Below are 20,159 nucleotides of genomic sequence, written 5' to 3'. Positions count from 1 at the left end.
CTCCGGGTCCCTCCTGTTTCCTCCTTGGCTCCTCCCACCTTCGTCACCCCCCTGGACTATGTTGTGTTCTCCTGAACTGTCTGTCTGGCCATGGCCTCCTGAACTCCCCGATCCGCCATGGCCTCCTGAACCGCCCACCTACCCTTCCTTTTTTTCGATGTTATACGGCGTGAGACGCGCCTATTCGGAGGGGGGTGTAATGTCACATTTATGTCAGTTCAGTTTTGGTTTCTCCCATAGTCTCCCCCTGTTGTTCTGTTGAATTTGGTTTCTTCCTTATTGTGTTCACCTGTCCTTGTAATTAGTTACCCTTTATAAGTCTGTTTGTGTTCTGAGTTCTCAGTCGGTCCTTGATGTTGTTTGATGATGTTCGTGGATGTTTCGCTGTGTTCCTGCCTGTTCCTGCCTGATTCGTATGAAGATTTATATTAAAGTGATTGTTTGTATCGTATCTCGTTTCCCGTCTCGTCCATCCAGCACGCATCGTAACAGCAGTTGTGTATTTATATTTTGCAATTATGACTTTATTTCTCACCGCTGTGAGTTTAAATCACAGTTTTGAGAAAAAGTCAGAATTGTGACTTTATATCTTGCAATCATTGCAGTTGGAGTTTATATATTGCAATTAGTGATGCCAAATCCGTGATTTTTCCCATGGAATTGGGCTATTTTAACACTGTTGCTGCGGGATCTTTTTCTTGTCCGCGGGTTGAAGCGACCCTAATAACGTGATATTTACCCCCTGGAATGCGAATTTTACCAGGAGAACCCCTGCAAAAGATGTGTATTTTATCCTACAAAATGTGATTTTTAACAGGGGACCCCCCTTGAAACACGACTGGGCTAGTTTTGAGTAGCAATTGGGCGGGTTTTGTTGTGAAAACCTGGCAACCCTGCTCGCAATTCAGACTTTTTTTCTCAGAATCGCATAATACAAACTCGCAATTGCATGTTGTCAGAATTGTGAGATATAAAGTCCCAGTTCTGAGAAATAAAGCCAGAACTGCAACATGTAAACTCGCAATTACGAGCATAAAAATCAAAACTGTGAAATAAAAAGTAGCTATTACCAGTTTTTATGTTTTATTCAGTGGCAGAAATGGTCTTGAGTGTCACATGACCCTTCAGAAATCATTCTAATATGATGATTTAGTTCTTAAGAATCATTTTTCTATTATTTTTACAAATGTTGAAAACTGTTGTGCTGCTTTTTATGTTTGTGGAAACAGTGAGACTTTTTTTCAGGATGCTTTGATGAATACAAATTATTTGAAATATTCTGAAACATTATAAATGTCTTTAATAAACAACTTTTGATCCATTTAATGCATCCTTGATGTATCTGAATAAAAATATTATTTTCTATTGAAAATTGCTTATAAAGCTTATGTATTAACAAACGTCATCTCTCCAGTGTCCACTGTTTACTACATATTCACTGAAGTAGCCAAGAGTTTCCAAGCAGAGCTGATGTAATGCATTGGCACAGCTGCACCTGCACTTCAAAAAAAAAAAAAAAAAAAAAAAGAAAACACCACACATCCTCATACAAAGGTACTAAACGACTCAGTACAAACACTGAATAATGAACACTCCCTTGAGCAGCAGTTGCTAATGTGAACTGATGGAGGGAGACTTTGTAGACGTGATGACTTGCAAACCTGGAGGATATAAATCAATAACTTCTAACCATAACCAATCAGCTCTGTGACTGTTTTTTGTTTACATTTCTGAAGAAAATGCAAATGGTGTTTGTCCAGGCAAAAGCTTTTAGGACATTTCTTTTGATCACGAGCTAGCTTATCTGTGCCTACAGCAATAATGTTGGTGTGCTATGTATCTTCAGCTCTAGATCAGATGATTACATGATTGTAGAGTAACTGGTATGACCGGGTCATTACGGCAAGATAATCCATTAAGAAAATTAAAATTAGCCTCTTGTTGACTGATATGACAGAGCTTCTTCTGTGTTGGGTTTAGTGTAGCAATGTGGAAGCCATCTGGAGTGAACCTTTGAATAATACATGTGGAGGATAGTAGGAACCTGCCCTTTATGAGAACAATCGTTAAATCTCTCTAACGAAATGTTACCTCCCCAGTTTATCAACGTGAGAGTACGTAATAAAAAAATAGATGTTACTATCTACAGTCAAAGCTTAAAAACTTATTTATGATTACTCACATGCTCAGTACTAATTTATGCTTCTCTTACACTACCTGTCAAAAGTTTGTGAACAGTAAGATGTTTTTTTAAATGTTTTTAAAGACATCTCTTCTGCTCACCAAGCCTGCATTTATTTAATCCAAAGTACAGCAAAAACAGTAATATTTTGAAATATTTTTTACTATTTAAAATAACTATTTTCTATTTAAAAATATTTAAAAATGTAATTTATTCCTGTGATTTCGAAGCTGAATTTTTAGCATCATTACGCCAGTCACATGATCCTTCAGAAATCATTATAATATTCTGATTTGCTGCTCAAAAAACATTTATTATTATTATTATTATTATTATTATACTGAAAACAACTGAGTAGATGTTTTTCAGGTTTCTTTGATGAACTGAAAGTTCAGAGGAACAGCACTTATCTGAAAGAGAAATCTTTTGTAGCATTATAAATGTCTTTATCATCACTTCTTATCAATTTAAAGCATCCTTGCTAAATAAAAGTATTAATTTCTGCAATTTCCTTCCCCAACAGAAAAAAAATGATACTGACAATTATACTGACTCCAACTTTTGAATGGTATAGTGTATAATGTTACAAAAGCTTTTTATTTCAGATGAATGCTGATCTTTGGATTTTTCTATTCATCAAAGAATCCTGAAAAAAACATTTTAAATATTGATAATAATAACAATAATAATAAAATGTTTCTTGAACAGAAAATTAGATAAATTCGGCATATTAGATTGATTTCTGAAAGATCATGTGACACTACAGACTGGAGTAATGATGCTGAAAATTTAGTTTGACCACAGAAATAAATTACATTTTAAAATATATCCAAATAGAAAAAAAGAGAAAAATTATTTTAAATAGTAAAAATATTTCAAAATTGTACTGTTTTGCTGTACTTTGGATCAAATAAATGCAGACTTGGTGAGCAAAAGAGACTTTTTTTTAAAAAACATTAAAAATCTTACCGTTCAAAAACCTGACTGGTAATACGCATATGATGCAATGCATTGTGGGAGGTAACGCGATAGTGCCATCTTACCTGTTGCAACACAAAGGCTGATGTGCCTACTGATATTCATGTTCACTAATGCATGAACGACCAAGATTCCACAACGTTTTTCTTCACAAAACATGACTGCGGCAGAGAAAAGACTGAAAAAGAAATGTAGAGGCGGAATCCTACCCATACTCAGTGATGACAGGGTCCAGCCCGTCTTTCTCTATAATAGGTGACCTAAAAAAAAGGAAACAATCTTATAGATACTGCCACTATTATCAGCCAAGAACTTCTCAAATGACATTTAACAATCAGATAGCAATTCCTTATCAGTTAACAGACTGTGTGTGTGCGTAAATGTGTTTCAATCCTAATTGTTGTCAGTGTCACAGACAAAAGATCTTGTGTGGAAACACAAGTTTATTTAAAGCGTGGGACACTCACTGGGAAGGAGACGTGGGGCTGTCCAGCGACTCTTCAGTCTTGAGTTGATCCCTAAAAGCAGATGAAAGCATGTGAACAAAATCTGATCTTTTATTCTCCACTAATGAGCCATTTTTAACAAAAAAATATCTGGGAAAGACTCTGAAGATCATATTTCATCAGCTCTTAACAGTTTCCCTAAACATGATACTCAGTGACTCATTATTTTAAGACAACACTGATGCGTGCACTGTTAGCGAACAGGAAGTAGCGCTGACTGAAATTTAATTTTCAATTGAATAGCTATATAAAATAATTTTAGAAATCATTGATTAAATTTAGCAAAATTAACTCTCTCTCTCTTTTTTTTTAAACATGTAACAAATCATGGTGTGAAAGGAACAACTTCTCTGTCATAAAACAATAAAGAGTTAAGCATTAACAGACAGCAGCAAGCAGCGCCTGTGATGTCATTGTTATTTTTTTAACAGGAAGATGGGCTTATACCACGAAAGAACAGGTATCATCCAATCAGCTTGCTCCAAATCTCATCCATGTTATGACATCACCTTCAACATTGTTTTTGACATTAGGTCTTTTGATTAACCTGACAGTCTGTCTCTTACCATAACGTTAAGGCTCAATTACTTTGTAACATAGGTACTGTTTCATATTAATTAGTAAATGTTACTAATCTAATAGTTCTATAATGGCTTTTTATTCTATGGTGCTACTATAATAATAAGAGTCATGTCAAATAGTTTAGTTGTATATAATTGTTTTATATAATTCCCTGTTTCTAACCAGGGGTACATGAAGGTGGTTGTATAAAATGAATGTATAGAAATGTCTTTCATCAGTAAACAAATGAAACTTGAACAACTTGTCTGTTAAGCATTATGTAATGTACTAGTCTTATTGTTCTTATTTATAGCTAAGTGTTATATTACAGTTTTTAACTTTAATGTATATCCTTTCTTCACAAATTAGAGGTGACGATATTGAACAACACTTACTTTACGTGATCTATAATGTGATATTCACTGGTAAATATTGAACAAACTATTGGGTACCACTCATAGTCACCACTTAATAGACGGCCTACTTTCATTAACATAAGACATAACATTCACATTGCTGGTTAATGTGCATTATATACACTGACGTCTATTGCATTTTCATATTTGAATATACAACTGCAATTAATCTTGTTCTTAGTTAATTAGTTGGTATAAAATGTTACTAAATATTCCCAACATCCAAGTGACTATGAATGGCATATTTGCACTGTGATGTAAAGAGGCAGTGATTTGTTAAAACACAACCAACCGCCTGAAACCTTAACACCGTAAGTCCGTAATTCTCTCATTTATGCAAATTTTCTTCCTGTACCTGCCGTTCGGATTCTCTACACCTGACCAAAACATGAAAGATAACAAACTTACTTTTTGCCGTCATTCTTCTTGTTGCGTCTCCAGAAACTCATTCCAAAGAGGAAGAAGGTAGTAAATCCAGTAAGGCAGTAAAGAGTGTGCTAGTCACTACCTGGACATTCGTTACCTGTCCTAGCCTACCACAGGTGATCACTGAACCTCTGTTTGAGACGTAACAGCGGGCCGTGTGTTTCTATACGGGCTTTTTTCAACATGTGAGCCAGACAAGGAGGTGTGGAGAAACCCATTTCCACAAATAAAGAGGTCCTTTGCGAAAACTGCTGGAATGCTGTGCTGCAACTCTGCCCTGGTCTTAAAGTCCTCCAGGTTTACCATTCAGTTTGCGAACTATACAACGAATGGGTATAAACATGTCTCTCGCAAACAAAGTTATCTGTTAGCGCCATTAACACCCCTACAATAAAGAAATAAAACCCTAAATTATTAAAAAGAAGTTTGGTAGATAATTAACGTATTATGTAACAGTAGTAATATCAGCGAACAGCTTCAACAGCTCAACAATTGAAAGCTTTTGTTTAAGTGATGCTGTTGGAGCTATAGGGAAACAAGGAGAAGAATAACGTGCACTAAATGGTAAAACTGTTTGCACTAAACCAGTGTGTTCATAATTAAGACAATGCATTAAAATAATATGGTAAGACACATCAATTTGCAATATCAGCCATTTTGTACAGCTAAAAATATCTGGACTCTGATCAGACGGGAAGCCAGACCCATAAAATTTACAAATGGCCATGCCCACTCTTACAGAAAAATGAGGTGGATAAAAACTTTGAATCTATTATGCCTACCCAAAAAGTAATCATTTTTTAATTAGGTGACAACAACGCAATTTGTACGAAAATGTACAAAGAACATTGCAGAATGTACAAAATCTAATTTAGGATAATTAGTGTAAAAAGTTAGTTACTTATTTGGACAAACATAAAATAATTATGATCTGCCATGATGTGCCAAGTGTTGACTATGCTAATATATTCCTAAAATCTGACTAAAAAAAAAAAATTAACCTTTAACAAAGACCTTCAACATTTAGTCTCTCTGTACAAAACAGAGCAAATACAGCTGAAGCCAAAAGTTTACATACACCATGCAGAATCTGCAGAACCTTGGAACACTTGTTATGGATTTCTTTAGGCTTCCATGTCACAGATCTAAATACATTCACTGCATTATAGTAATAACTTCAAATACAGTTGAAGTCAAAAGTTTACATACACCTTGCAGAATCTGCAAAATGTTAATTATTTCATCAATATAAGAGGGATCATGCAAAATGCATGTTCGTTTTTTAGTACTGACCTGAATAAGATATTTCCCATAAAAGGCATTTACATATAGTCCACAAGAGAAAATCATAGTTGAATTTATAAAAATGACCCTGTTCAGAAGTTTACATACACTTAATTCTTAATACTATGTCATTACCTGAATGATCCACAGCTGTATTTTTTTTTTTAAGTGGTAGTTGTTCATGAGTCTCTTTTGATTCACACAAATTCTCAGCATTTTTGTTACTATGATTTTGAGATCCATCTTTTTACACTGAGGACTATTACAAAAGGTTCAAATGCTCACTGATGCTGCAGAAGGAAAAATTATGCATTAAGAGCCAGGGGGTGAAAACTTTTTAAATTTGAAGATCAGGGTAAATTGAATATTTTTTGTCTTCTGGGAAACATTTAAGTAGCTTCTGAAGGGCGGTACTAAATGAAAAAAAAAAAGATATTTAGGCAAAATAAGAAAAATGTACACATCCTCATTCTGTTAAAAAGTTTTCACCCCCCGGTTTTTAATGCATTTTTTTTTTTTTTTTTTTTTTCTTTTGAAGCATCAGTGAGCATTTGAACCTTCTGTAGCAGTTGCATATGAGTCCCTCAGTTGTCCTCAGTGTGAAAAGATGGATCTCAAAATCATAGTCATTGTTGGAAAGGGTTCAAATATACAAACATGCACTTTTTTGTATATTGTACAGCGGCAGTTTAACTGTTTAGGGCAAACATGACTCATGAACAGCTATCATTAAACAAACAAACAAGAAAACAGCTGTGGATCATTCAGGTAACAACACAGTATTAAGAACCAAGTGTATGTGAACTTTTGAACAGGGTTATTTTTATAAATTCAACTATTATTTTCTCTTGTGGCCTATATGTAAACATCTTATGTAAATATCTTATTCAGGTCAGTACTAAATAAAAAACACTTTAAACTTTTGACTTCAACTGTATATTGATGACTACAGGTATTTGTCCAATCAAATGTTTTCTTGAATGTGAATGTTCACCTACTGAAAAACTAACATTTTCAATATGCCCCCCAAACTTCCTCTTTCAATCTGAAATAGTAAATATAGGAAAGTGAAAGCAGACTGATAGAAGAAAAAGAAGCAACACCTTATATTTTTAATAGTTTAATATTTATTTTGTTTGTTTTAATTACATGTTACTTAACATATTTAAACATTTGCCTCCAATAAAGGGACGTTAAAAAAATAAAATACAATTAGCCTGTTCTTAAAAGGCAGTCAGTGGCCAACATATAAGTGGTTTTCTTTTAGAGGCACACAAAGCTTATACATACATACATACATGATCAACAACAGACAGAGCATAAGAACGTTTTAACAATATGCAGGGCCGATAATAGAGAAGCAGCAGCCATAAACAGAAGGCCAAGAATTGGTTTGAAACGAGGAGTGCAGGTTTTTATTAATGCTGTGTTTCTGCCTGATTAACAGTAATGCTTCAAATCGTCTTAAATTGCATGAAAATGCTGGGTTGATTATTAGACACAAGGTTTGCTATTCCCTTCAATCATTATTTTTTTTACCTCAGCCACATATTTCCAAGATAGAATCCTGAACCAAAAAGCATGTTAAATGTCAATATAGGGGTGATCTGACAAAGTATTAAAATAGGAGCACAAATCGTCTATTTTGCTGTCAGACGCTTTCATATATAAAGTCTGTATAAGGAAAACCTTCACAAAGAACAGGTTCTTGTCCTTCACACAGACTGTATCTCAGTGAGTCCACCTACTGGTGAAACTACATATACTGTAGACAACTGAAATGTTTAAGACAAGTTGCAAATATATTCATTATAATAATAACTGCATTGGTATTAGATTTAAATTTAAAGTCTGTTAAGCTTATACCGATTTGTGCACATGAAAACGCACTAGTTGTGCACTATTGATCCCCAGAGAAATGTGGCAGTGACTTGATATTGTGCAAGATGAATAAAAGGAAAGCAGCTGGTTCTTATATCCTAATTGACACTGGGAACATTGCACTGGAGCATTAAGGGTGCTTTTGAGAAGAGTAATGCTATTAAACTATTAACAATAATCATTTTTGATTCACCATAAGCTGATTTTCTCTCAAAGGCAAGGCTGAACAGGTAGGCACTACAGAAAATAATCTTGCCTGATTTAAAATGGCTTGATTGTTATATCTATATTTAAATTTACTCATAGAATTAGTTTTCTCAAAGTCAGATTACACACTTTCCTCAACTTTTTGTGCCACAATATTCTTTCATCCTATTGCTTCAGCACTTGTCATTCAGAAATACGACAGAAGGGACATTTATTAAGCAAATTTCCTATATTCTACATGTTTTTTTGATAAAATATAATATGTTTTAGGATATGAATACACTGTAGTACAAGATTACTGGCAAACAATTCACAAATATGTACATTTTCATTATTTATAACAGCTATTTATAAATTTGCAATGTCAAATAACGACTCTTAGTAGCTTGTCAAGATTTCGATTCCTCAAAAGGACAGAATGAGTCAGAGTAAAGTATAAATGCTGTACTGTTAAGATTATAAAGGTAAAACGGCGGTTGCGCGGTTGTTCTTTTCTAAATTTCATCAATGTTCTCTTTTAGTAGGGTAGAAAGTGAGTAGTGGTTTATGTAAGATGATAATTTTACAAGCACCTCAGCATCAATTATAGCTGAAATCCACTAATCAGGATGTGGTTATGAGGTTTTATGGCTTGTGGGATACGTTCCTGAGAGTGGACAGACATGCCCACAATAAAAACCTCTTGTGTCAGAGAACTATTGCTGAAACTTTGAGAAAAAAAAAAAAAATAAAGCAAATGAAGCTGCCCAGCTTGGCTGCTTGTAAACTTTGAACAAATGTGTTAATATTGCCTATAAAGGAAGAGAACGAACCTTGGAACACTTGTTATGGATTTCTTTAAGCTTCCATGTCACAGATCTAAATACATTCACTGCATTATAGTAATCACTTCACGTACAGTTGAAGTCAAAAGTTTACATACACCTTGCAGAATCTGCAAAATGTTAATTATTTTATCAAAATAAGAGAGATCATACAAAATTCATGTTAGTTTTTTTAGTACTGACTTGAATAAGATATTTCACATAGAAGACATTTACAAAAAGTCCACGAAAGAAAATAATAGTTGAATTTATGAAAATGACCCTGTACATTTGATTCTTAATACTGTGTTGTTACCTGAATGATCCACAGCTGTGTCTTTTTTTGTTTAGTGACAGTTGTTCAGGAGTCCCTTGTTTGTCCTGGACAGTTAAACTGCCTGCTGTTCTTCAGAAAAATTCTTCAGATCACAAATTCTTTGGTATTTCAGCATTTTTGTGTATTTGAACCCTTCCCAGCAAAGACTGTATGAATTTGAGATACATTTTTTCACACTGAGGGACTCACATGCAACTATTACAGAAGGTTCAAATGCTCACTGATGGTTCAGAAAGAAAAAAAACGATGCATTAAAAGCCAGGGGGTGAAAACTTTTGAAGATCAGAGTAAATTTAACTTATTTTGTCTTCTGGAAAACATGTGAGTATCTTCTGTGGTTTCTGAAGGGTAATGCTAAATGAAAAAAAAAAAAAAATGCTATTTAGGCAAAATTAGAAAAATGTACATAATCACTGTTCAAAAGTTTACACCCCCAGCTCTTAATGCATTGTTTTTCTTTCTGAAGCGTCAGTGAGTGTTTGAACATTCTGTAATAGTCACATATGAGTCCCTCAGTTGTCCTCAGTGTGAAAAGACTGATCTCAAAAACATACAGTCGTTGGATAGACAAAAATGCTGAAAAACCAAAGAATCTGTGGAATTTAAAAGATTTTTCTAAAAAAAACAGCAGACAGTTTAACTGTTCAGGACAAAACAAGGGACTCATGAACAACTATCAAAAACAGCTGTGGATCATTCAATTAACAAAATAGTATTAAGAATCAAGCATATGTAAACTTCTGAACTGTGTAATTTTTATAAATTCAACTATTATTTTCTCTTGTGAACTATATGTAAAACATCTTTTGTGTGAAATATCTTATTCAGGTCAGTACTAAATAAAAAAACAACATGCATTTTGCATGATCCCTCTTATTTTTGGGTAAAATAACATATTGCAGATTCTGCAAGGTGTATGTAAACTTTTGACTTCAACTGTAGACGGGTATAGATTTGTTCAGAAACACTTGTTCAATTATATTGAACTGGACATCAGATTTTTAAAAATATATATTTTTTGAAAGTGTAGATTAGTGGAGCTCTCTTAATTTGAGGTTATTTAAAAACAAAAGGAGTCACACCTGTTTTCAAGCCACATAGGCTGCAATGAGTCTGTTACCTTTTACTCCATCTTGACTTAGCCTTCATACATTATCCAGCCAACCGGACACTGGGAGAACTCAGTGGACATTCAGAGGAAGCTGGAATCCTATGATTATCAAGTGGCTGGAGATGCAGGTGAAATGATTCTTCTAATTGTGGCAGTTCCAGCTCTTCCTCTGTTCCTCCTCCTCCTTGTTAATGTGGCTCGGGTGGTGATGTTGGTGGTGGCGCTGTATCCAGCTTGGGTCAGGACAGCTCGGATTTGCTGAGGGCTATCGCCAGCTCCAGGTCCTCCTGCTCCTGCTGGGTCAGACGAGCCACGCGCTCCCTCTCTTCTCTCTCACTCTCCCGCTTCGCCCACTCTATCATGTCCTCCTCTGTGGGGTACTGCTCCACACACATATACACACACAAACACACACACACCATAACCCCATCAGACACCCTGTCAATTTGCACCTGCTTGAAGTAATATTTCTCAATTTTTTTAGTCTAATCTAACATTCTAAGAGGGGTCATGCAGCTATTACAGTTAGTGTAACTTATGTTTTCTAAAAGTACTAACTTTAATGGACTGATAAGATTGAGGTCACACAAAAATTAACATTTGCTTAAAATGTACTCACCCTCAGGCCATCCAAGATGTTATTGAGTTTGCTTTTCACTGAAACAGATTGAGAAATTTAGCATTACATAACTTGCTCACCAATGGATCCACTGCAGTGAATGGGTGCAGATATAAATTTACCATTATATTACACAAACACACAGCTTTTCACCTCACATGATGTTAATTGATGGACTAGAGTCACATGGATTACTTGTGATGTTTTTTTTTATCAGCTGTCATTCTGAAGGCACCCATTCACTTTAGAGGATCCATTGGTGAGCAAGTGATGTAATGCTAAATTTCTCCAAATCTCTTCCGATAAACAAACAACCTCATCTACAACTTGGTTGGCCTGATGCTGGGTAAATATTTAGCTAATGTTCATTTTTTTTTTATGCTACGACATGCATACAAATGAGATACACTGGTAATCTAATCTATTTAAAGGAATAGTTCAAGAATAATTTATTATGACTTCAATTTAAATATTTTTATTACTGGGTGAACCATTCCTTTAAATTAACCGAATATAATTTAAATTATATTACATTTAATTCATTTATTTATTTATTTACTTTTTCATTCATTTTGTATTATTGGGTGAACTGTTTCTTTAAGTATTGTTTGGTCAATGAAAACATCACCAAAGCAGTTCTTCATCATCAAATAGGGAACAAATGTGGAAGCAATAAGGGAGAAAAAACAAAAAACAGTGATAATGTGGTACAGCTACTGACACAGGAGGATGAGAGATACAAGATATGTGCCATGATGCAATCCATAAAGCCTTTCAGCTAACATCGGCTCACAAGCCTGCTGACACATGAGACTTCATATTATTTTAGTATTTCCGATTATGACTGTAAAAATGTGACCCTGGAGCACAAAACCAGTCATAAGCAGCATGGGTATATTTGTAGCAACAGCCAAAAATACATTGTATGGGTCAAAATTATTAATTTTTTTATGACAAAAATCATTAGGATATTAATAACCTGTTCCATGAAGACATGTTGTAAACTTCCTACTGTAAATATATCAAAACTTAATTTTTGATCAATAATATGCATTGCTAAGAACTTCATTCGTACAACTTTAAAGGTGATTTTCTCAATATTTAGATTTTTTTGCACCGTCAGATTTTAGATTTTCAAATTGTTGTATCCCGGCCAAATATTGTCTTATCCTAACAAGCCTGCGTGTCAAAAAAATTTACCCTTATGACTGGTTTTATGGTCCATGGTCACAAATGACTCAAAAATGCAAATATAGTCACCCACAAGTTGTTTCAGAGAACTCCATGGATCACTTTGGGTTTGAAATAGTACAAAGAAATGATAAACAATGACTAATGTATAATAAAATGATGACTAATCAATAATGAAATTTAATTTTTCACCTAACCGTTTATGATGTACTCATGTGTCAAGGCCTGGATTGCTCATACAGCCCATCATGCTGAACATGCAGGTATTTCACACAGATGTGAAGATGTGGACAACCATGGAAGGAGAGATGTAATCTCAACAGTTAGCTGGTAAGCATTTCAACACACAGAACACCAGACCATGAAAACTTGACAAGACAACAAAAATAATCTCAAGATGCCTCTCTTGAAGACAAAAAGTCATTTTAAAAAAATCAGAGAAGTGTCATCATAAAGCTTAATTTATTTGATGTATCATCTGATGAAGAAAGTTCACAGTGGGAAAATTTGAGAAGACAAGCTCTTTAATTTAAAAAAAAAAAAAAAAAAAAGTAATACAGAAAGGAGCCAACAGGTGCTGTGAGCACCCTAGCTGATTAATTTATTTAGCAATTTTCTGTATAAAAACGAGACTGAATCCCACCTAAAAAAATAAAATAAAATAAAATAAAATAAAATAAAATAAAATAAAGGTGGTTCAGAGAATCATGGGATGTAGATGGAACCAGGAAGTGCTCTGCCAGTAAATGGGAAGGAGCAGCCCAATAAGACAAGTGAACACAGTGATTAGTTCGTGCAGTGCAAAGGTAAGACAAGGCAATGAACGTGCAAGATGAAATCAAGCCTCAACCAATGGTGGAGAACATGACAAAAGAACATGGGGGGGGGGTAAACTGAAAACAGCCAATAGCAAGCAGCCCCGCCTCTCCTTCCTCAGCCAGTGAGAACTTACGCGTGATGTTAGGCATGGTGTGATGTAGACTTAAATACATTCTTTTTTGTAAAATAACTCAAGAGAAACATTTTAACACTTTTTAGTAGAAGCATAAGCCTGGATTTAGAATAGATAAATAATTTCATTAGATGCTCATTTATATGTACAAAATACATTACATTTCACAAACAGATAATAAAGTAGAGTTGTCGAAATATTTGGATGACAAGCATTTCTTTGCAGGAAAACCAAAAGCAAAGGGCTGTGAGGGGTCGAGAGGTCAAGGCTGCTGCTTGGAGGAGGTGAAATGTCAGGGTTTACTACTGGGGGTCAGGAGGGGGAGAGGGGGAGGAGCTCACTTTGTCAAAGCTGGCGAATCGGTTGGGATCGCTTGGGGCTTGGTGGGGTGAGGAAGGGGCGAAGGGGTCTGGTACCGAGTCTTTAGCGGGGAGAGAGGAGAACTCGCCAGAACCCTGAGCCTTGAACAGACCACGCCTCTGAAATGACTCGGACGACTCCGATCGCTGGATGTTGGATCGTTTACCTTCAAGGACATACACAGTACAACAAAATGTCTCTCAATAGCTTAAGGTACAACACAAATGTCAAAGCACATAAGGTTAATTCTGGTAAAACACACAGAAGAGGAGCAAGCTCACCTGGGGGTGGAGGTGGAGGTCTGGTGGGTGTTCCGGTTTTGGGCGGTAATGCTGGAGGAACATCTGACTGAGTGTCCTCCTTAAATAGGTTCTTGTTTGTACTCGAGTCGAATGGATCGCTGCCATTAGACTGAAAGGCAAAGTAGTAGTTCAACAGCTGCAATCTATATTCATATATTACCTGATTTAAATCATGTGGGTAAATTGACTGGTAATAGAGCTGGAATACTGGGCTTCTGTTTACGTCCTTACCTTTGCTAAGCTGCTAAAGTCAGCAAACCCTCCTACAAAAGTCTCATTGCCAAATACTGCAGCAAAGGGATCTGGAAGTAAGGAAGGTACACAAACAGAATACATTAAACAGATATTTTGGATACTTTTTTAAGTTTTCATTATTAGCATTATCAACAAACTGGAGCAAAAAATAAATAAATAAATAAATAAAAAGTTAAATAAATAAATGTACGCTACCAGTCATATGTTTTTGGACAGTAAAATGTTTAATGTTTTTTAAAGAAGTCTCTTCTGCTCACCAAGCCTGCATTTATTTGATCCAAAGTACAAAAACAGTAAAATTGTAAAACATTTTTATAATTTAAAATAGCTTATTTCTATTTGAATATATTTTAAAATGTAGTTTATTTCTTTGATTTTTAAAGCTGAATTTTTAGCATCACATCAGTCACGTGATCCTTCAGAAATCATTTGAATATTCTGATTTGCTGCTCAAAACATTTATTGTTATTATGTTGAAAACAGCAGAGTAGATTTTTTTTAAGGACATGAATAGAAATATGAATAGAAAGTTCAGAAGAACAACATTTATCTGAAGTAGAGATCTTTTGTAACATTATAAATGTCTTTAATGCCTTTTGATAAATTTTGAGCATCCTTGCTAAATAAATATATAATCTCAAAAAAAAAAAAAAAATTACTGACTCCAAGCTTTTGAATGGTATAGTGTATAATGTTACAAAAGCTTTTTATTTCAGATAAATGCTGAACTTTGGAACTTTCTATTCATCAAAGAATCCTGATAATAATAATAATAATAATAATAATAATGTTTCTTGAACAGCAAATCAGCATATTAAAATGATTTCTGAAGGATCATGTGACACTGAAGACTGAAGTACTGATGCTGAAAATTCAGCTTTGATCACAGCAATAAATTACATTTTAAAATATATTCAAACAGAAAGCAGTTATTTTAAATAGTAAAATATTTCACAATATGACTGCTTCTGCTGTATTTTCGATTAAATAAACGCAGGCTTGGTAAGCAGAAGAGACTTCTTTAAAAAACATTAAAAATCTTACTGTCCAAAAACTTCTGACTGGTAGTGTACATAATAAAAGTATAAATAAATAATCAGCTGATTCATTTATTTAAGGAATTTAATACAAAAAAAAAAAAATTGGTAGGGCTATGGATATTTGTTGTTAGATATAATAATCAATATTTCTTACAAAAATTGTATGTCTGTATGTAAAGATTTAAACTGCACATAAGGCTGTTTATATCATCTTTTTAATAATTATGTTTTTGACTCCAATTTGTTTGCTGAAATATAAACATTTAAATTGTGGCTATCATAAATAGAGGCTTGTATTCCTGATAGACTTACTAACATATTAACAATATTATGAGAAATTGTGAATTTAGCATATATTTAGCAAAATGTTTCTCTCTAGAGCTATTCTTTTTCTAGTTGACTAATGAGCTATGAAGCTTTCTTCAGGTAAATGCAATATTACACGTCATAATTTCAAAGCTGTTTTATTGACATTTTTCTATGCTTAAAACACCGATGATTCCATGAGACATGATACATTTCAGTAAGTTGTTTCTTTCAACATACTTCCTGATGTTTATTAAAATTTATTTTGTGTTATAACTACCAGTAAAGAAGAAAAAGCTACAGCGATCTGCCACGCCACATTAAGGAGCATCAAAACAACATTTATTGTTTGAATTCTGTGATAAAACTGACAAAATTTGTAAGCTAAGCTTTGTTACAGTAACAAAGCACAAAGATTGTTGTGATTATTGCATGGCATACAAGCAAGCATTTGTTCATGCATCAACAGAAAACAGTACAGACTAAAGGGTCAATCTTGGGATTTAAGACTTGATATTTATTTCATCATAATGAACACTGATTATAATGCTTGTTCTACCTGGGTCTGAATTAGTGGTCACTGTAGTTCCTCCCGGAGCAAAGGGATCATTGGCTGCAGCTGGTCCATCTCTCTGAAAAGACAAAAAGAAGATCAAAGTTAACATCAAATTCATACAAATATTTCAAGTACTGCTAATAAAACACTGTATAACTGCAATCTTAATCATGTGGGACAATTCAAAAACTTGCTTTAGATGTTGTACCACCAAGAAAAAGTGACTCAAAATGCATTCAGCAGAATGTACTGGCAGTCACTTTTGTAAAAATAAAACTAAATCTTACAAATGCTATCACAAATCAAGCGTGACAGAAGCTCACAGAACAGAACACAGTTGAATGAGATTTCAGAGAGAGTTTAGCTCTACAGCACTCACTGCAGAAATATCTGATCCTCCAAATGGGTCGTGTCCTGTGCCAGTCGAGCTGAAGGGATCAGAGTCTCCCAGGGAATCCATTTTAGATCCAAATGGATCAGTGTCTTCGATGTTACCGCTACCGGAAGCAAACGGGTCTGGAGTGACAGCATTGCTGGTCTTGGAAGTGAATGGATCAGGCTCTTTTGGGCCTGTGGTGGCACTGAATGGGTCAGAGGAACCGAAAGGATCTCCTGATGGGAAAGCAGCTGAAGACTGCTTGAAGAAGTTGTCTGCCGCAAATGGGTCTGTGCCTTTAAAAGGGTCCCCACCGAAAGGATCTGGACAGCAAAACAACATTTTATGACTTGGGCTCTGAATGGATATTTTGCAAACACATTATTAGACAATGAGCAAATATTCACCTGCAATGTCAACTTTTGAGAAAGGGTCTTCAGTAAATGGATCACCTGGAAAAAGAAGTTTGGCTGCATGGTTAATTTAAATAAACCTTCTTTATTTTTTGATTACTTTAATGTGTGTGCAGATCTTACTGTCAGTGAAAGGGTCCGAATGGAAGAAGTCAAGGCCAGGACCGCTAGGCGGGTTAGTGGGTGGCAATGTGACTGGCTGGGCAGCTTCCTTCTTTTCCGGCTCCACAATTTCCGCCTAGACATTCACAAAATCCATTAGCATAAACTTATTTATGATTTGTTTAAATTATGCCTACACATACTCAAAATCTAAAACAATATGCTCTGACCAGTACTGACAATACAACCACCACATTATCCCAAAAATAAACGTAAACTTTAACATGAAGAAAAAACAAATATTAAATATTGCTGCAAGCCGCGAATATCGGGGTTAAAGCACCGAAAGCGTTTAACAATATATGGGAAAAGACATTACATATTATTTAGCAAAGCTGTACCCAGCAGGTTTTGTGAAGTTTTGAGTTTTCCTTTAGGCTTTATAGGATTTTGTGTAAATTTGGACAGGCCCCTTTTTAAAACGACCCCGTTATTTATAAGGGTAAATTTAATTTTTTTTTTTTTTTTGATCATTATTGGCCTGAGAATTGTACTGCAGAGGTCTTTTCTAGATTAACCTAGAGCTATTTTTCAACAGTAGTTTTTTTTTAATTTATTTTTAACATCTTCTCAATCATTTAACAAACTATTTGATTGACAGCAGTGGCTCGTTGTCCAGAATGAGGAGTTCTACTGTATGATGCAAAAAAAAACAAACAAAAAAAAAAAAAACGTGATAAACCTCCCGCAAATGAGATACGCAAATGTCTTTGTAGACAATTGTGGAACATTGGACCAAGACCATTAGCACAGCCATTTTCATGTTTATAGGACAAAAGGTTACACAGTTATAGGCATTTTTATGTTTTTTCCCTCTTATAGCGCTACCAAGTTTTGTCCGACGTGAGGCAAGGATTCCAACGAGCCTGCGACTGACGGTTTAGGAGTTATGAGTGATTTTGTTCTTTTGATCGCTGTAGCGCCCCCCGTCAGGCCGACTGGGGTGAGCCTGGATCACGTTGTCGGCGGTCTGAGTACTACCATCAATCCAAATTTCAAGTCTCTACGACTTACGGTTTGGTCTGCACAATCAGTTTTATTCGGAGATCGCTGATCCGTGACCATTCTAATAGTTACAATAGGGTTTCAGCGCTACACACTTGAACCTCTAATTAATATAAATTAATATTTAAAAAATGGAAATGGTTAACAATTATGATTTGTCAATTATTCAACCTTTGGGGTGCTGGTAGCAGGCTGCTCCTCTGCCTTTTCCTTTTCTTCATCTACCTCTGGCTCTGTGTTAGCTTGTGTTGTGCTTTCCTGAAAACAGAGTGACATAAAAAGTCAGACACGAGAACTTTTTCATAATGTAATGCAAGAGTGACATTATAAATGATATACAATAACAGAAAGTGGTTTCTGACCGTGTTTGGCTGAGGCCAGGCCATCAAAGTGGAGCTGGCAGTGGATAACCCACTGTTGTAAAGGTCAGCGCTATAAAGGTCAACTTTAGGCTCCTGCTCCTCTGGGCTGGTGGACTGCTCTTCTGGCTCTGACCCGAGCTGCTCCTCTGTGACTCTGAGTTCCTGCGGCTCATCCACGGACGAATGCTCCTCTTCATCCTGGACTTTGTCCTCTTTGGGTTTCTCAGGTGGCTGGGCTGTGGGTTGAGGCCACTGCAGTTGATCCAGCTGCTCAGAGGAGGGCGCTCTTCCATTGACAAGCACCGGCTCTTCTAGGATTTTCCAAGTAAGCCGTGCAGTCACTTCTCTCTCCTCAGTTTTAAGCTCGGTCAGTCGCTTCTGTTCCTGCAATAAAACCACATATAGTGTGTGAGATATTTAAAGAAAGAAAAATAAAGTCATGTGTAATCAAGAATGGAACTAAGAATCATAGTTCTAAGTTCATAGTTCATAGTTTGTTAAGTTCAAAGCCAGAACTTAAAAGTTGAAAACAAGAAAGAAAGAGCAGAAAAAAAAAATTCAGGGAGAGAAAGCAGAAAACCTTCAGCAGAAAAATGTCTGGTAAGTGGATGGTAATAAAAAGGAAATTATAATAAAAATAAAATTATTATTATTACTACTACTACTACTACTACTACTACAACTACAATATCATCATTAGTATTATTTATTGAACATTGTCTTTAATCAGTGCTATTGCCAATAAATAATTGCCATTGTAGTGCTATTGCCAAACAACAACAACGTTATAATAATAATTATATACATATAATTATATATATGTATATATATGTATATATATATATATATATATATTTATTTATTTATTTATTTATTTTTTAATAATTATTATTTAAACAATTATCCAAAAAAGGGAAACATTCCTTCAATTTAGGTAAGATAATAATAATAATAATAATTATTATTATTATTATTATTATTATTATTATTATTATTATTATTATTATATTACACTGTCATTTATCATTAATTTTTATTATTTATTGAACACTGTCAAATAACAACAACAGCAACAACAACAATAATAATATATTATTATTATTATTATTATGTAAATAATTATCCAAAAAAGGAACATTCCTTCCTCTGATAAAATAATAATAATAATAAAATAATAATAATAATTATTATTGTTATCATCATTAGTTTTTATTTATTGAACATTGGCTTTAATCAGTGCTATTGCCAAATAATAACAATAATAATAATAATAATAACAATAATAATAATAACAATAATAATAATAATAATAATTATTATTATTATTATTATTATTATTATATTAATAATAATAATTATTATTAATATATTAAAAAATAATAATAATTATTTTAATAATTATTATACAGAAAATGGAAACATTCCTTTAACTCAAGTAAAATAATAATAATAATTATAATAAAATATTATTACTATAAAATAAATAATACTATACAAAAAAATTAAACATTATTTAATATTTTAAATATTATATTATTATCATCATCATAATCATCATCATCATCATC

The 20,159-nt window shown here is 34.2% G+C and overlaps 2 protein-coding genes across 5 annotated transcripts in view; both read right to left on the bottom strand.

The window, feature by feature from the left end:
- The window catches only part of ttc39a (tetratricopeptide repeat domain 39A), a 35,153-nt gene extending 29,860 nt beyond the window's left edge, over nucleotides 1-5,293 (bottom strand). Inside the window, exons 1-3 of one of the 2 annotated variants that reach the window (XR_007828327.1) lie at nucleotides 5,052-5,290; nucleotides 3,628-3,678; nucleotides 3,370-3,420 (exon numbers count right to left, since the gene is read on the bottom strand). Coding sequence is in view for 1 of the 2 variants with exons in the window: in XM_051118008.1 (XP_050973965.1) it covers nucleotides 3,370-3,420; nucleotides 3,628-3,678; nucleotides 5,052-5,092 (143 nt within the window). In the remaining variant the exon portion in view is untranslated. Of the gene's footprint in view, nucleotides 1-3,369; nucleotides 3,421-3,627; nucleotides 3,679-5,051 lie in introns of both variants that reach the window. The other variant, XM_051118008.1, reaches the window with a different exon arrangement.
- A 4,972-nt stretch (nucleotides 5,294-10,265) lies between these two features.
- The window catches only part of eps15 (epidermal growth factor receptor pathway substrate 15), a 29,669-nt gene continuing 19,775 nt past the window's right edge, over nucleotides 10,266-20,159 (bottom strand). The window contains exons 16-25 of one of the 3 annotated variants that reach the window (XM_051117042.1): nucleotides 18,592-18,975; nucleotides 18,401-18,487; nucleotides 17,186-17,300; nucleotides 17,057-17,119; nucleotides 16,653-16,972; nucleotides 16,277-16,349; nucleotides 14,348-14,418; nucleotides 14,096-14,225; nucleotides 13,796-13,980; nucleotides 10,266-11,072 (exon numbers count right to left, since the gene is read on the bottom strand). In XM_051117042.1, coding sequence (XP_050972999.1) covers nucleotides 10,932-11,072; nucleotides 13,796-13,980; nucleotides 14,096-14,225; nucleotides 14,348-14,418; nucleotides 16,277-16,349; nucleotides 16,653-16,972; nucleotides 17,057-17,119; nucleotides 17,186-17,300; nucleotides 18,401-18,487; nucleotides 18,592-18,975 — 1,569 coding nt within the window. In that variant the 3' untranslated portion in view covers nucleotides 10,266-10,931. Of the gene's footprint in view, nucleotides 11,073-11,330; nucleotides 11,350-13,795; nucleotides 13,981-14,095; nucleotides 14,226-14,347; nucleotides 14,419-16,276; nucleotides 16,350-16,652; nucleotides 16,973-17,056; nucleotides 17,120-17,185; nucleotides 17,301-18,400; nucleotides 18,488-18,591; nucleotides 18,976-20,159 lie in introns of those variants that run through there. The other 2 variants (XM_051117043.1, XM_051117044.1) reach the window with 2 other exon arrangements.

Source organism: Labeo rohita, chromosome 8, assembly GCF_022985175.1.
Source record: "Labeo rohita strain BAU-BD-2019 chromosome 8, IGBB_LRoh.1.0, whole genome shotgun sequence".
In the NCBI taxonomy this organism is placed as follows: domain Eukaryota; kingdom Metazoa; phylum Chordata; class Actinopteri; order Cypriniformes; family Cyprinidae; genus Labeo; species Labeo rohita.
This window is presented reverse-complemented; position numbering and strand designations above follow the sequence as displayed.